Source organism: Tachyglossus aculeatus, chromosome 11 (genome assembly GCF_015852505.1).
Source record: "Tachyglossus aculeatus isolate mTacAcu1 chromosome 11, mTacAcu1.pri, whole genome shotgun sequence".
Taxonomy (NCBI): Eukaryota; Metazoa; Chordata; class Mammalia; order Monotremata; family Tachyglossidae; genus Tachyglossus; species Tachyglossus aculeatus.
In genome coordinates, this window is record NC_052076.1 from 19,561,112 (window position 1) to 19,577,937 (window position 16,826).

Here is a 16,826-nt window from a genome sequence, read left to right on the forward strand (position 1 = left end):
GGATGGCCCAGTGGTTGGCTGGTGGGTAAGAGTTGGGTGGTGTGGTTGCTGGCTTGGATGGGGGTCTCTGGATGCAGTGTTGGCATTCATTCATTCATTCAATCCTATTCAGTGAGTACTTTAGTGAGAATTGTACTAAGTGCTTGGGAGAGTACAATATAACTATAAACAGACACATTCCCTGCCCACAATGAGTTTACAATCTAGAGTGGGGGAGACATACATTAATGTAAATAAATGAATTACAGATACGAGTATAAGTGCTGTGGGGCTGGGAGGGGGGATGAACAAAGGGAGAAAGTCAGGGTGCTCTTTTCACTAGGTAAGAGACATGACCCCTGCCCTCAAGAAGTTCAGGGTAATTCTTTTTTTGCATGTGCAGGGATGGCCCAGTGGTTGGCTGGTGGGTAAGAGTTGGGTGGTGTGGTTGCTGGCTTGGATGGGGGTCTCTGGATGCAGTGTTGGCATTCATTCATTCATTCAATCCTATTCAGTGAGTACTTTAGTGAGAATTGTACTAAGTGCTTGGGAGAGTACAATATAACTATAAACAGACACATTCCCTGCCCACAATGAGTTTACAATCTAGAGTGGGGGAGACATACATTAATGTAAATAAATGAATTACAGATACGAGTATAAGTGCTGTGGGGCTGGGAGGGGGGATGAACAAAGGGAGAAAGTCAGGGTGTTGAAGAAGGGAGCGGGAGAAAATGTAAGGAAGACCTTCTGTAGGAGATGGCACAGGTAAGAGTCACACACCAGGAACCATCTAAGGAGGAAAAATATATATCTACTGCAAATTCATATTAAGCCAAAATTCCTAACTATGGCAATTCTCCTTTCATATACAGAAAGAAGCAAGAGCTACAATTCAGAGAGCCAAGGTAATTAATATGTAAAGGCCTTGAAGCCATAAAATGTACTTGAACACATTACAGAAACATTGCCTTTTTCTATTTCCTCCCCTTTGCATTGTCCATGAAAATCCTTCTGGAATTTTACATCATTAATTAATTAATTCATTCATTCAATCATATTTATTGAGCACTTACTGTGTGCAGAGCACTGTACTAAGCGCTTGGGAAGTACAAGTCGGCAACATATAGAGATGGTCCCTACCCAACAACGGGCTCACAATCTAGAAGCGGGAGACAGACAACAAAACAAAACATGTAGACAAGTGTCAAAATCGTCAGAACAAAAAGAATTAAAGCTATATGCAAATCATTAACAAAATAAATAGAATAGTAAATATGTACAAGTAAAATAAACAGAGTAATAAATCTGTACAAATATATACAAGTGCTGTGGGGAGGGGAAGGAGGTAGAATGGGGGGATGGGGAGGAGAGGAAAAAGGGGGCTCAGTCTGGTAAGACCTCCTGGAGGAGGTGAGCTCTCAGTAGGGCTTTGAAGGGAGGAAGAGAGCTAGCTTGGCGGATGTGTGGAGGGAAGGCATTCCAGGCCAGGGGAAGGATAAGAACTACCCTCCCTCCCAGGAAGCTCTTACTCAAGTCTAGTCCAAATCAATCAATCAATCAATTGTATTTATTGAGCGCTTACTGTGTGCTCAGCACTGTAATAAGTGCTTGGGGAGTACAAGTTGGCAACATATAGAGACAGTCCCTACCCAACAGTGGGCTCACAGTCTAGAAGGGGGAGACAGAGAACAAAACCAAACATATTAACATAATAAAATAAATAGAATAGATATGTACAAGTAAAATAAATAGAGTAATAAACATGTACAAACATATATACATATATACAGGTGCTGTGGGGAAGGGAAGAAGGTAAGACGGGGGGATGGAGAGGGGGATGAGGGGGAGAGGAAGGAGGGGGCTCAGTCTCGGAAGGCCTCCTGGAGGAGGTGAGCTCTCAGTAGGGCAAATCACTCCTGCTGTGGCCCGATGCACAATTCCTTTGCTCCCACTGCCAGTGTTGATCCAGGCTGGCTTCGGAGACATTAGAGGTATTCCAGGGAGGTGGTGGCAGCAGGGCATGGGATTGAGTAATTTTGAGCTTGTGCCTGTTGGAGGAGGGGCCTGTGGGGCTGGGATCCGGGAAGGCCGCTGTGTGCAGGTAGTGGGACAGAATAACGACGGTCACGGGACGCATGGTGACAGGGTGAGGCCTGGAAGTGGATGAAAGGAGGAGACTTTGTCTGGGCTCTGACTGACAAGACTTGAAAGGAGTTGGATGGAGATTCCCCCCACCCCCAGTAATACACTTCTGACCCAAGGCCATGCTGGTGTGTATGTTTATGTGTGTGTGTTTGTATGCATGCTCACGTGCACATACATATGTTTGTGTGTAAGAATACACGAATGCATGTGGGGGGGGTGCATTGGTGTGCATGCTTGTTTGCACCTGTGGGTGTCATGCATGCATATGTGCATGCATATCTGAATGTATGCTTATGTGTTCATGTTTGTATATGTCCATGTATTTGCCTGCTGTTATGTGTCTGGGGTGTGTGCATGTGTGTGGTTCGTTGTCATCCTGGCTTATTCAGCACCGCTGGCTGGGCTATGTCTGAACTGGGGACTTTTCCCAAGGGTGTAGGGTTCTCATTTCCTCCTGTCAAATCCGTTCATAATTTAATACCTACTCCCATCTGGTGGCAACAAGGAGTAGTGTGTCTATATAGTATATATAAAACACTCTTCCTGGGGAATTTTGCACCCGGGCGAGGCACAGTGTTGATCGAAATTGCTCCTTCTCTCCCAAAGATCACAGAGAACTGGAGAACCCTGAGCTCCAGCCCCGTGAAGCTTTAATCCCAAAAGGGGAAAAACAATTCTCTGGATCATAAATTAGATCTTCATGGCCAGCCCGCAGCCAGTCCGTGAGATTCCCCACACCTCGTTGTTCCCATCTGTAAAATGGGAACAATAGCACTGACCACAGCTAGCTCCCATGAAGGGTTGAGTGAACAATACAATGATATTTGGATTTCTCCAGTTATCAAAACCCTTTCTCTTCCTTGCCTTCATTTTCTAATGATAATAATAAATGTGGTGTTTGTTAATGCATACTGTGTGTGCCAAACACTGAACAGGTGCAGGATAATCAGGGCAGCCATAGTCCTAACATGGGGCTCACAAGCTTAGAAGGAGGAATAGGTATTTAATCTATTAAATAGGAATAGGTATTTAATACGATTGATTGATTAATCCCTATTGTACAGTTAAGAAGACTAAGGCACAGAGAAGTTAAGTGACTTGCCCAAAGTCACGCAACCAGCAAGTGGCAGAGCCAGGAGTAGAACTCAGATCCCCTGACTCCCAACATGTCTCCCCCTACAACAGAACTAAGCAACTAAGGCCCAGAGAGGTTAAATGGCTTGCCCAACGTCACCCAACCCTTCGAGGGCAGGACTCAGGCCATTACTGCCCCATCAGTCACTGCCAGTGTGGGAGAAACACATAGAGCCTGGGGCAACAGGCGTGTGAGGGTCCTGAATGTAGCCATGGGGAGATGCTCTCAAGCTGTGGAAGGCTGAATACTTTCACAGTAGAAGCTGAACTCAGAGTCCCCTAAGCCCCACCATGCACCTGGGGATAGAGGGTGGTTTCCACTGGGGAAAAAGAGGGAGGCCAACAGGCCCAGATAAAACCCATGGAGAATAAGAGCCCTTGGTAGACAAAATTCCAAACACCATCTTGAGCAGCTTCAACATTTCTACACTGGGAGAGTTCACATTTGCAGAATTGTCGTGCTAGAAAAGTAGGGAGGGTCTCCTGAAAACAAAATGTTTTAACTCCCTAATGTGCATCCCCAGGTGGGGCAAAAACCACATCCACCCTGATTATCTGGTTTCTCCTCTAGCTCATAGCAGAGTGCTTAGCTTATAGTAAGTGGGGATTCATTCATTCATTCAGTCATATTTATTGAGCGCTTACTGTGTGCAGAGCACTGTACTAAGCGCTTGGGAAGTACAAGTTGGCAACATACAGAGACGGTCCCTACCCAACAGCGGACTCACAGTCTAGAAGGGGGGAGACAGACAACAAAACAAAACATATTAACAAAATAAAAAATAGAATAAATACGTACAAATAAAATAGACTAATAAATACGTACAAATATATATACATATATACAGGTGCTGTGGGGAGGGGAAGGACGTAAGGCAGGGGGATGGGGAGAGGAAGGAGGAGGCTCAGTCTGGGAAGGCCTCCTGGAGGAGGTGAGCTCTCAGTAGGGCTTTGAAGGGATGCAATATGCCCTAGTGAAAAGAGCACAGGCCTGGGAGTCAGAAGATCTGGATTCTAATCCCTGTTCTGCCACTTACCTGTTGAGTGACCTTAGGCAAGTCGCTTAACTTCTTTGGGCCTCATCTGTAAAAAGGGGGATTCAATACCTGTTACCCCTCCCTTCTTGAGTGTAAACTCATTGAGGACAGGAAACATTCATACCAACTGTCCCAAGTACTTAATACAGTGCTTGGCACTTAGCAAATGCTTGGCAAACACCATAAAGTTAAAATTAAATTAACAAAGATTACAGTGATTGTTTAAATTGTGATGGAAACTGTTGAAGAAAAAAATGAATTTATGATCAAAAGGGATTTAAAAAATGATAAGGGAAAGCAAGTCTGGGGTTGGAGGCGATGAGGGATGGAAGTGTGCGGCTGCCAATTGGCTGGTACTCAGTGGGAAGATGCACCCATTGGCTGTACCCAGTGGGAAGTTGCTCCCATTAGTTGGTACCCAGAGGGAAGCTGACTTGTTGGTTTGGAATGCTGGGGCTGAGGAGCAGAGTAGAGGCCTCTGAAAAAAACACTCAAGGTCCAGGAGCTCCAACCAGGAAAGTGAAAAAAATGTCTTGTTTTTGCTCCCTGGATGCCGCATGACATGGTAAGCATGCAGATTCTCCAGCCCATCCCAGCCTTCATACACTGGGAAAGAGAACCCCCTACTCCCTGGCAGCCACAGACCCCCAACAGTGCCCCAAGCAATGCTCCCCCTGGTGGGAACAGGGTTGCCTGTACAGGGTTGAGCCAGGCCCTCCCCTCCTGTTCACATCTGGGGTCTCTCTCCTTCATGGACCCCATTACCTCTTCCATAGAATTCCCCCACCCACTCCCCTCCTGTCCTGGTTGCTGAGGCTGAGGACCCAAATGTATGCCAGTGGTGGTAGGAGATGTAGGGAGAAGAGCAATCATCACTTCCTTCACCTGGACAGCAGACTTGGGGGGCTGGGGGGTGACAGTGGACTGTGGACAGTGGCCCCCACACACCCAGTCCATCACTGAAACCTGCCAGTCTCACCTTCACAACATCGCCAAGATCCATCCTTTCCTCTCCATCCAAACCATTACCTTGTTAGTACAACCTCTCACCCTATCCCGACTGGATTACTGCATCAGCATCCTTTCTGATCTCCCAACCTCCTGTCTCTCCCCACTTCAGCCTATACTTCAATGTTACCCAAATTATCTTTCTACAGAAATGCTCTGGGCATGTCACCCCCCTCCTCAAAAATCTCCAGTGATTGCCCATCAGCCTTCATATGAAGCAAAAACTCCTCACTCTTGGCTTCAAGGCTCCCCATCACCTCACCCGCTCCTACCTCGCCTCCCTCCTCTCCTTCTACAGCCCAGCTCGCACCCTCTGCCCCTAACCTCCTCACTGTGCCTTGTTCTCACCTGTCCTGCTGTTGACCCCTGGCCCATGTCCTACCTCTGGCCTAGAAAGCGCTCCCTCCTCACATCTGCCAAACTAGCTCTCTTCCTCCCTTCAAAGTCCTACTGAGAGCTCACTTCCTCCAGGAGGCCTTCCCAGACTAAGCCCCCCCATCCTCTGCTCCTCCTCCCTCCCTTCCCCATCGCCCCCACTCCCTCTCCACCCTACCCCACACTTATATCTGCTTACTCTATTTTATTAATGCCTATATATCTATAATTTTATGGATTTTGATGGTATCGACACCTGTTTACTTGTTTTATTTTACTGTCTCCCCCTTCTAGACTTTGAGCCCGTTGTTGGGTAGGGACTGTCTCTGTTGCCAACTTATACTTTCCAAGCGCTTAGTACAGTGCCCTGCAGAGTAAGCACTCAATGATTGAATGAATGGCCTCCCACCCACCAGCTGCACCTGTGACCTATGGCCTCCACCCAACAAGCATCTACCTTGCAGTTGTACTGCCTGCAGCCTCCATGCTGAGCCTACCTGTGCCGCTTCAGTGCAGCTGTTGTCCCAGCTTTCTTCCCTGGAGCCCATTCACTCCCACCACTGAACCCTACTGGCTGCCCCATGACATCACTTCTTCCATATATGAAGGCAGCTCAGGGATAGCAAGAACTGCTTGGCTTCCTGAATTTAGGCCCAGGAAGCGACAAAGACAAAGAAACAGAGCAGAGAAAGCGACAGCTAAAGAGATAGGCAGAGGGGAGGTAGTCAGAGAGATGGGAGGGAAAGAGACAAAGAGTAGGGGAGAAACAGGAGGAAGAGAAGCAGTATGGCCCATTAGATGGAGTACTGGCCTGGTATCCAGGACCAGGGTTCTAATCACAGCTCTCACTTGGATTTTGTGTCCTTGGGCAAGTCACTTAACTTCTCCATGCCTCCCATCTGAGTAGCTTGTATTTACTCCAGGGCAAAGTAGTGTCTGGCACCTAGTAAGCACTTAATACTATTAGAAAGAGACCAATGTGAGTAACCCCATCTGTTTTCCTAGTAGTAGCTCCTCCTATCTCCCCAGCCCTGGCTATGGAGCGAGGGTAGTGGGTAAGGACAGAGCCCTGAGCCCCTGCTCCCCAACAGGCTCACATTGTCTGAGTAAGGTGAGCTATGGTAGAGAGAAGGCTGGATGCAAAAGAGTTTATAAGCTCCCAACAACTAGTGCCCTGCACATATACCTTGCTAAAATCTGGGATAGACAGAAGATATATCAAGCAGACTTGTTGTGAAACAGGTCTCAGTCTAAGGAGGAAAAGCATGGAGACCTCACTTTGAACAGTTGCATTTGTAATACATAAGTTTACAAAACCAATCATCTCCCTCCTGCTGCTCTCTAGGCCTGTGCAGTCGTAAGAGGATTTACTGTGAAGAGCACTATAATAAACATTTGGGTGAATACAATCAGACAATGTAATCCATGAGGGGAAGACATACTTAATACAATCCTAAATGTGTATAAGTGCTGTGGGGAAAAAAATGGATAAAGGAAACAAGTCAGGGCAACACAGGAGTGGGATATGGATGGCTTAGCAAAGGCCTCTTGGAGATGCCTTTCAATAAGCAAAAGCTTTCAATAAAGCTTTGAAGTTGGGGAAGTGTAACTACCCTTCAGGTGACAGGGCATTCCAGGCCAGAGAAAAGATGCTGGCTCTCATCTGTCCAATCCCTCCTGGAAGTCATTCCAGCTGGTATAAAGGGGTGGCTGGTATTGAGGGAAAAAGTCCCCTCCAGAGCTACTCCACTTAGCTTAGAAAAGGAGGCACCATAGGGGGAGGGGGGAAAAAAAATACTAGACTAGGTCACTTAGGTAAATTGGGATCCCCTGGGAGCTGGTTGTCATGCCTCCCCAGGAACAAACTGGTCTGAGTACAGGCCTAGAGATTCTAATCCCAGCCCCACCATCCTCTGCTGCCCACAAACCTTAGGTAATTACGGGCAAGTGGGAGGGAAGGGATGAGGGGGGAATAAAGCCAAAACATACCCAGAGGATACTGCATTCCCATCCAATGTCTCCTTCCCAGCAGGGCCAGCAGACCATACACCTCCAGTGAGGCAGTAGGTTACACGGCCAGCACCTGCCCACCAAACCCACCTTATTAGGATCTCTTGCAGCCCCAAAGCTTTACTATGGCCTTAAGTAGGGGTAAGAAAGATAGCAGGGAAGGAGGGAATACTCAATCCAGTAGGCATTGCCTCCCAAGATAAGGGACCAGGAAACAGGGCCTCCTTAAAGACAGAATCCACCCACAGCTCTGTTCAGGGTGGTAGATGTTGTGGAGCAGCATGTCAGTGCAGAGTGGAACAAGCACGGGCTTGGGAGCCAGGTCATGGGTTCTAATCCCAGCTCTGCCACAGGTACCACTCAGCTGTGACTTTGTGCAAGTCACTTAACTTCTCTGTACCTGTTACCTCATCCGTAAAATGAGGATTAAGACTGTAAAACCCGTGTGGGACAACTTGATTACCTGGTATCCCCCCAGTGCTTAGAACAGTGCTTGGCACATAGTAAGCACATCATTAGGGGTAGGGGGTCCACAGGATGAATGCAGGAGAACACCAGGAGCCAGACTCAGTTGTATGGTGCCAATTAAATAGGATTTATTGTTCAGGACATGAATTGCATTTCCACTTGTTTACAGTACTGATAAAGTGCGATGGTGTTCACTCCTCTCCCTGTGTACATTCAAGTATTCAGAATGCCTGGAAAGATGACCCAGCCACTCAAAGGGGAGTTTTGAGTTGCTGCTGCACCCAGCCCTGGCTCCAAATTGGGGTCCTTCTGAGTGGTTTAGAGCCTGGTGTGGAACATGCTTTCTCCTGGGGAGCTTAGTCAACCTCCTCGATGGTGGGACCAGAGGATGCTCCACCAGAGGGAGGGGCTGCACCACCAGGGAAGCCCCCGGGCATCCCACCAGGCATGCCACCTGCACTCTGGTACAGTTTGGTGATGATGGGGTTGCACACCTTCTCCAGCTCCTTCTGTTGGTGTTCAAACTCTTCCTTTTCAGCAGTCTGTTAAGCACAGGGGAGGAGGGGGGAAAAAACAGGTCAGGAGAGCTCAATCCATAGGAGTCTTGATGGCCAGGCCAGTATTTGACCCCCATCCCCAAACACTGAAGAGCAGAGCATAGCTACGGGTAGGTGCAGGAGACCCCATGCCAGTAGTATCCTCTAAGGGCAGCAAACAGGACCACAAGATCCTCCTGTTACACTTGAGTAAGCTCCTTGAGGGTAGTGGGGGGGGGGGGGGGGGGGGGGTGTTAACCAATTTAGTGCTTATAGTCCAATGCTGTGCTCAATTCCATTTATTAACCTGGGAGCTTAGCTTTGTGGCTTACCCACTAGAGGCAAGCAAAGTTGGCTCCAGCAACACAATTAAGCCCATCCTCTAGACTGTAAGCCCATTGTTGAGTACAGTATGTCACCAACTTGTACTTCCCAAGTGCTTAGTACAGTGCTCTGCACACAGTAAGCGCTCAATAAATACAATTGAATGAACTGCCTGAACAGCTCTACAGGGAGGGTAGGGCACTAGTTCTAGTCTAGTCGCTCAGACATCCAAGGAAGGAACTTTTAAGCCAACATGTGTCAACTTCTGGTGGAAACTACGAATGGTTTTGGAATCTTTCATCATAGCGACCATGTAACTGCCAAAATTGCCCAATATCATTCAGGTTTCAGAAAGCCTGTAGTCAACACTGAACTGCAGACCCACCTTAGACTTGGGACTTCAGGCCCTGGTGCCTTTTGTGGGCATTGACATTGAAACACTCAAAGACTCAAATCCTCTTACTATGGGTGCTAAGTAATGAGCCATGCAGGCCACCAGACTTACCTGGTTCTTATCCAGCCAGTTGATGATTTCGTTGCATTTGTCCAGGATTTTCTGCTTATCCTCATCACTGATCTTGCCCTGGAGCTTCTCATCCTCAACTGTTGCCTTCATGTTGAAAGCATAAGACTCAAGGGAGTTCTTGGAAGACACCTTGTCTCTCTGCTTCTCATCTTCAGCTTTGTATTTCTCTGCCTCCTGCACCATGCGTTCGATGTCTTCTTTACTCAGACGCCCTGTGGCAAGAGGTGTTTTGGGTTCAGTTAGCCTCTTAGCCCCATCTATGCTGTGGTTCTAACAGTCACTAAGGACTACAAGTGCTTGATGAAGCTTTGCATTCCAAAATAGTGGTTAATCCAGCCGCTCAGACATCCAAGGAAGGAACTTGGGCCAACATGAGTCTTAGGACTTCAGGTGGAAACTACGAATGGTTTGGATCATTGCATCATAGCAGACCTCTGGACTTTTCCCACCACTTAAAAGGTGTTGTGTCCTGTTTCAGGTGACCACATAACCTAGCCCAGGTGGCTGATTCCCTACTCAGCCCAGCAGTGTGCCTAGTGGACAGAGAATGGCCCCAAGAAATCAGAATGTGGGTTCTAATCCCAATTCTGCCACAAGACTTTGGGCAAATCACCTTGTCTGTAAAACATCAGCCCTGTGTACAACCTGTTATTTTGTAACCACAGTGCCTGGCCCAAAGTAAGCACTTAGTACCAGAACTCACCTTTGTCGTTGGTGATTGTGATCTTGTTTTCCTTGCCTGTGCTCTTGTCCACAGCAGACACATTCAGGATGCCATTGGCATCAATGTCAAAGGTGACCTCGATCTGAGGCACACCTCGGGGAGCAGGAGGGATGCCAGTCAACTCAAACTTCCCAAGCAGGTTGTTGTCCTTGGTCATGGCTCTCTCACCTTCATAAACCTGGGGATGAGGGGGCAAGGTGTAAGCCAGGTCAACCAGATGAGCCAACTCAAGCAATGTGGATGGCAGGACAGAGAAGTCGCTCAGACATCCAAGGAAGGAACTTGGGCCAACACACGTCTTTCAACTTCTGGTGGAAACTACGAATGGTTTGTGGTCATTTTCATCACAGCGACAAAAGCCCTACATAGCAACAGCTGGGCACCAAGCCAGGCAGTCCAACCTAAGGGTAGATTGCTCAGGCAAAGAGGGTTGGGGCAGCAAGGGTGCAGTCAGGTCCTGTGTAAAGACTTACCTGAATGAGTACACCAGGCTGGTTGTCTGAGTAGGTGGTGAAAGTCTGTGTCTGCTTGGTGGGGATGGTGGTGTTGCGCTTGATCAAGACAGTCATGACCCCTCCTGCTGTTTCAATTCCCAGGGACAGGGGGGTCACATCCAACAGGAGAAGATCCTGCACATTCTCAGACTTGTCTCCTGACAGAATGGCCGCCTGGACAGCTGAAAGAGAAGACAAACAAGTTAGCATAATGGACCGGGAGACCCAAGATGACCCCAGGAGCACGAGGGAGTCTCGCTCAGACATCCAAGGAAGGAACTTGGCCATCATCAGTCACCTTCTGGTGGAAACTACGAATGGTTTTGGAAGCATTCATCACAGCGATACTACATTTTGGAAGTAGACCTGACAAACCAGGCCAGCTGGATTTCTTCCTCCCACGGGAGCCCAAGACACTTCAGGACAAATTACCTGCACCGTAGGCAACAGCCTCATCCGGATTGATACTCTTGTTCAGCTCCTTGCCATTGAAGAAGTCCTGTAGGAGTTTCTGGATCTTGGGGATGCGGGTGGAGCCGCCAACCAGGACGATATCATGGATTTGGGACTTATCGAGCTTGGCATCTCGCAGGGCCTTCTCCACGGGATCCAGGGTGCCACGGAACAGATCAGCATTCAGCTCTTCGAAGCGGGCTCGTGTAATGGAGGTGTAGAAGTCGATGCCCTCGTAGAGGGAATCAATCTCAATGCTGGCCTGGGTGCTGGAGGAAAGGGTGCGTTTGGCTCGCTCACAAGCGGTACGCAGGCGGCGGACGGCACGCTTGTTCTCACTGATGTCCTTCTTGTGCTTGCGCTTGAACTCGGCAATGAAATGATTGACCATGCGGTTGTCAAAGTCCTCCCCACCCAGGTGGGTATCTCCAGCTGTTGACTTCACTTCAAAGATCCCATCTTCAATGGTGAGGATGGAGACATCAAAGGTACCACCTCCAAGGTCAAAGATCAACACATTTCTCTCGGCACCAACCTAGGCCAGACAAGGCAATTTTAGATGTTAAGTGACTGCCCAAATTTGAAGCTATTGCTTGGGCAGGAGGGGGAACCAGCTCTATTCCAGTCATTCTACCTACCTTCTTGTCCAAGCCATAAGCAATAGCAGCGGCAGTTGGCTCATTGATGATACGGAGCACATTGAGACCAGCAATTGTTCCCGCATCTTTGGTCGCCTGACGTTGGGAATCATTGAAGTAAGCTGGGACTGTGACCACAGCATTAGTGACTGTCTGCAGAGGAAGGTTTTGAAAAAGTCAAGATATGCCCTGCAAAAAATTACAGCCACTATACAAACTAAATCACAAAACACATCCAAGCCTAGGTTTCAAGAGGCAATGATCAAATCACACAGGACATCAAAATGGCCTCCAGGGCAGCCATCTTGGATGGCTACATTATGGCAGTTTCAAATCTAGCATGGCTCAGTGGAAAGAGCACGGGCTTGGGAGTCAAGAAATATGGGTTCGAATCCCAGCCACTTGTCAGCTGTGTTACCTTGGGCAAGTCACTTCACTTCATGTTTCAGTTCCCTCATCTGTAAAATGGGGATGAAGACAGTGGGACAACCTGATCACCTTGCATCCGCCCCCCCACCTCCCCCCAGCACTCAGAACAGTGCTTCACACATAGTAAGTGCTTAACACCATTATCATTATTGTTGTCATTATTAAAAGTCTGGCCAGGAAAAGTTTTGTCAATCAAGGCCCTTCTAATGATCGCTCAGACATCCAAGGAAGGTACTTAGCCATCATTAGTCAACTTCTGGTGGAAACTACGAATGGTTTTGGAAATACTCATCACAGCGATCAAGGAGCTCCCTTAATACAAGCCAATCTAAATAGGTCTTACCTTCCCAAGATAAGCTTCAGCAATTTCCTTCATCTTTGTCAGGACCATAGATGACACCTCTTCTGGATAGAAGCTTTTGGTCTCCCCTTTGTACTCCACCTGGACCTTTGGCCTGCCTGCATCATTCACCACCGTGAAGGGCCAATGCTTCATATCTGACTGGACAACCGCATCATCAAATCGCCGGCCAATCAGACGCTTGGCATCTAAAAGGAACCAAGGGCATGAGTGATTGCCTGGCACCAGAGCAGCAAGAGAAGCTTCTCTACCCACTAGGCCAACTGAGAAGCAGCATGGCTTAAGAGGATAGAAAGAGTCTGGGATGATAGACCTGGGTTCTAATCCTAGCTCCACCACTTGTCTGCTGTGTGACTCTAGAGCAATCCCTTCACTTCTACACCCCACTTCTCACCCCTAGAACAGTGATTAACACTGAGCCATATAGGACAGAGACTGTGTCCAACCTGATTACTTGTATCTACCCCAGTGCCTGGCATATAAACAGCCCTCCAAATACCATTTTTTAAAAAAAAACGAATAGGCAGATGTGACCTTAGTATAAAGGACTCCCCAAGGAAAGCCCACTTTTAGCTAGAAGCTGTGAGAAGTAGCATTACCTCATGGAAAGCATGGGACTGATGATCTAGGTTCTAATCCCAGTTCTACCACAAGCTGCTGTGTGACCTTGGGTGAGTCACTCAAGAAAGGTAGCTGTTGCCAAGTAGATGGAATACAGGCGTGGGAGTTGCACAGTAAGGATTTAGCCAAACCACTATCATTTAACGTGACTCAATTTCCTCATCTGTAAAATGGTGTTACCATCCCTATTCTCCCTCCAAAATAGAAAGTCCCAGTTTGGTTAATTTGTGTCTACCCCAGCACTTAAAACAATGCTTGAGACATGCCACCACTTTAAACCCAGGGAACCAGTGACCCAAACCCAGCAACATTTCCTAAAGTGCCCCTTAATATGGAATCTCAACTGTGATACTGTCCCTCTGAAGATCAGGTTTACTTAGTTGTCACACATTTCAGCCATTTGTAACAAAGCTAGAGTTACTAAGGCTGATAAGAAGTTTGGAAGTGAACAAGCTGGGTGTGAACTGCTTTTGTGGACTTCCTGGCTAGAAACGATTACTGCTAAGTCTCCAGAGTGAAGATGTGGCTGCTTTAGTTGAATCAGGAAGTCATTTCCGGAAACCCTCCACCCTGGCCAAGTGCAAAGCAAGAATTATGACTTGATCTAATCTTTTGCCCTACCCATGTAGGGCTCTTCAGAAGCCTTCCCCACCCACCCCGCGAAATACACTTTTTAATCCTCAGGGCCCACTTGGCTTCCACCCATTGCCGGGACACTCTTTAAGAATAAGCACAGCTTTCTGCAAATAGCCACTCAGTTCCTACTAACAGATTGCATTAGTTCATGTCAAGCTTCTGAATTTTAAAGTGTTACTTACCAAAAACCGTATTGGTGGGGTTCATCGCAACTTGATTCTTTGCAGCATCTCCAATAAGACGCTCTGTGTCTGTGAAGGCGACGTAACTGGGGGTGGTTCGATTTCCCTGGTCATTGGCAATGATTTCCACTTTTCCATGCTGGAAGACTCCTACGCAGGAGTAGGTGGTGCCGAGATCAATGCCAACTGAAGGTCCCTTCGACATTGTGCCTGAAAAGAAGCGTCAGAGTTTGGCAAACCGGTTAACAGCAGGGACCAGTTGCCTTGACTGCGGCTTTTCAACTGGCCCATCGCTAGGGGGAGTCTCTTGCCTCCACTTTCACCTATTGGCCAAGCCACATGGACTGATGGACTGTGCCCAAGTTCACCACAGAGCAAGGGCACGAGCCGGGGGTTTAGGAAAAGCCAGTACTAAATGCTTATTTAGCACTATTTAAATATTTACAGCGGGAAACAATGCACTAAGCACTTGGGAGAATACGATAGACTGGAGCAGGGCTAGTCATTAACATCGTTAAGTGGGGTGGGGCTGGGGTGGCCCACATGGGGCGGCCTTTCCTAGGGAAGCTCCTAGCACCACTCACGAAACGGTATTTCCTGTTCCCGTCAGGGAGGCTGGGCACGCACTTGGTGCCAAATCTGACCAGCAAGGCCAAGGGTCGCCTCCTTTCCCCCAACCCAACAGGCTCCTCTTGGGCCGTGCACTCTGGGCCTTGGCCCCAAACCAATCTCAGGGGGCAAAACACCGCGATCGGTCTCAAACTGCGGAGAAGCCATGTGGTTAGGCCGCGAATGGGAGGGGTAGGAAGAAGCCTTGGAACTACATTGCCCATAATGCGCCACCGAGAGCCCACGTGGCCCACGCCGTCCACTAAAATACCTCTCTCAGGGCACATCTCGGTGACCCCTGCGACTCCCAGCCGAGGAGACTGCAAGCCCCAACATCCCCCGCGCCATCTTGCTCCACTGTGTCCCCCAGTACACTACAGTCACTGACAATCACGGTGATCCAGCCACCCCAAGTCTTATTTTTCCCGACCTCCCAGCAAACAACTGGAACCTGGGTGATCGATCCATTTACCCCTCTTCTCCCGCCCGCCCCATCAGACAATTCATGACTTCAGCATTTTGGTCTAAATAAAGAAGGCCCTTGTAACCTGTCCCCCGCCACAAACTGCCCGCAGGGTCTCTCCCTCACAGACTCCGGGAAAGGCTTCTTTTAACAATCACCGCGAAGGCCGCAAGTCCATTACCTGGGGTCCGGGCCGATACTGTGCAAAAGAGTCCGCAGGGTAGCCGCTGCGTTGAATGAGACCGGCTTCCTCCCGCCCCCGACCCTTTATAGCCTCGCACAGAACCTTCCAGAACAGATCCACCCTCTCCTGCCGCCCATCACTGGCTTTCTAACCAATGGTCTTGGCGACCAGGGGCCCTCGGGCCAATCGCCACGGCAGCTTCCTCTCCCTGGACACGCCTCCTCCCTCCTGCCTCCGCCCCTGGTCTCTGTGACGCGCGGCCTCTGCGTTCTCGAACCTTCATTCTCGCCCCCGCTCGGCCCCTGGGGAAGGGTTGGGCGGGGGAGGGGAAGGAGGAAGGAGGAAGAGGAAGGAGAAGCGGGCGGGGCTTTTAGGAACCCGCGCGCGGGAAGCCGAGGGGCTGCTGAGCAGAGGCGGAAGGGCGGACAGACATCCCTAGGAATGGGGGAGGGTGGGGAACGCCGACAGGGAGGGGGCGAAGAGGAAGGGGGGTGAAAAGGGCGCCGCGGAGAACCAGTCACGCCATGGGACTGGCTGATGTATTAATAAGAAAGCGAAGAACTAGATGCCGACGGTCCGGATATACGCAGTTTGGAGCTCTTGCTTTCGCGGCTAGTGCCGCCGCCTCCCACCGCGCTTGCGTCAATAATTTCCGTGGGGGCAGAGATGAGGTTGGGACGAAATGGCGGACTGCTCCCTCAGGCCGCATGGAGCATTTGGCCCATGGTCCCAGAGAGGAGACCTCTGTGTTGGGGCTTCAGAGACCTTCTCCTGTCCACGGGGAAAGCAGCGGCCCCTAGGGGAAAGGGTATAAAGGTATCACGCCCTGGATATAAGGAGACTTGTCTTCTAATCCTGGTTCTGCCAATCAATCGTATTTATTGAGCGCTTACTGTGTGCAGAGCACTGTACTAAGCGCTTGGGAAGTACAAGTTGGCAACATAACATAATTTGCCAAGTAACTGCTGTGTTGGCCTTAGGCAAGTCACTTACCTTGTACTGTCAATCAATCAATCAATCAATCGTATTTATTGAGCAATTACTGTGTGCAGAGCACTGTACCAAGCGCCTGGGAAGCACAAGTTGGCAACATAACATAATTTGCCAAGTAACTGCTGTGTTGGCCTTAGGCAAGTCACTTACCTTGTACTGTCAATCAATCAATCGTATTTATTGAGCAATTACTGTGTGCAGAGCACTGTACTAAGCGCTTGGGAAGTACAAGTTGGCAACATATAGAGACAGTCCCTACCCAACAGTGGGCTCACAGTCTAAAAGGTGGGCTCACAGTCTAAAAGTCAGTTTTCTCATCTGTAAAAGGTGGAATCTAATACTTCCTCCCCCTCAGACTGTGAGCCCCATATGGGACCGGACCGAGTCTAATCGTTTTATATTGTTTAACATGGGATGTGGCACCTAGTAAAAGGTTAAACATATACTACAATTATTGTTACTAGTCCTTTCCCTTGGGAGGGAGAAGACACAGG

The 16,826-nt window shown here is 48.8% G+C and overlaps 1 protein-coding gene and 5 non-coding genes across 6 annotated transcripts; all 6 read right to left on the minus strand.

Moving 5' to 3' along the window:
- Positions 1 to 8,265: 8,265 nt before the first annotated feature.
- HSPA8 (heat shock protein family A (Hsp70) member 8) lies at positions 8,266 to 15,415 on the minus strand. The gene is made up of 9 exons (XM_038753657.1): positions 15,337 to 15,415; positions 14,084 to 14,293; positions 12,627 to 12,832; positions 11,855 to 12,007; positions 11,196 to 11,751; positions 10,743 to 10,945; positions 10,249 to 10,447; positions 9,525 to 9,757; positions 8,266 to 8,701 (listed from the first exon to the last, which is right to left on the minus strand). Exons 2-9 carry the CDS (start codon positions 14,286 to 14,288, stop codon positions 8,516 to 8,518), a joined length of 1,941 nt encoding a protein of 646 aa, XP_038609585.1. The 5' UTR covers positions 14,289 to 14,293; positions 15,337 to 15,415; the 3' UTR covers positions 8,266 to 8,515.
- On the minus strand, positions 9,236 to 9,328 carry LOC119935322. The gene has a single exon (XR_005453207.1). It is a non-coding gene; the product is annotated as a small nucleolar RNA SNORD14 (small nucleolar RNA).
- Positions 9,882 to 9,975, minus strand: LOC119935346. The gene has a single exon (XR_005453231.1). It is a non-coding gene; the product is annotated as a small nucleolar RNA SNORD14 (small nucleolar RNA).
- On the minus strand, positions 10,527 to 10,622 carry LOC119935359. The gene has a single exon (XR_005453244.1). It is a non-coding gene; the product is annotated as a small nucleolar RNA SNORD14 (small nucleolar RNA).
- On the minus strand, positions 11,019 to 11,108 carry LOC119935334. Its single transcript, XR_005453219.1, has one exon. It is a non-coding gene; the product is annotated as a small nucleolar RNA SNORD14 (small nucleolar RNA).
- On the minus strand, positions 12,494 to 12,583 carry LOC119935309. The gene has a single exon (XR_005453195.1). It is a non-coding gene; the product is annotated as a small nucleolar RNA SNORD14 (small nucleolar RNA).
- Positions 15,416 to 16,826: the final 1,411 nt, after the last annotated feature.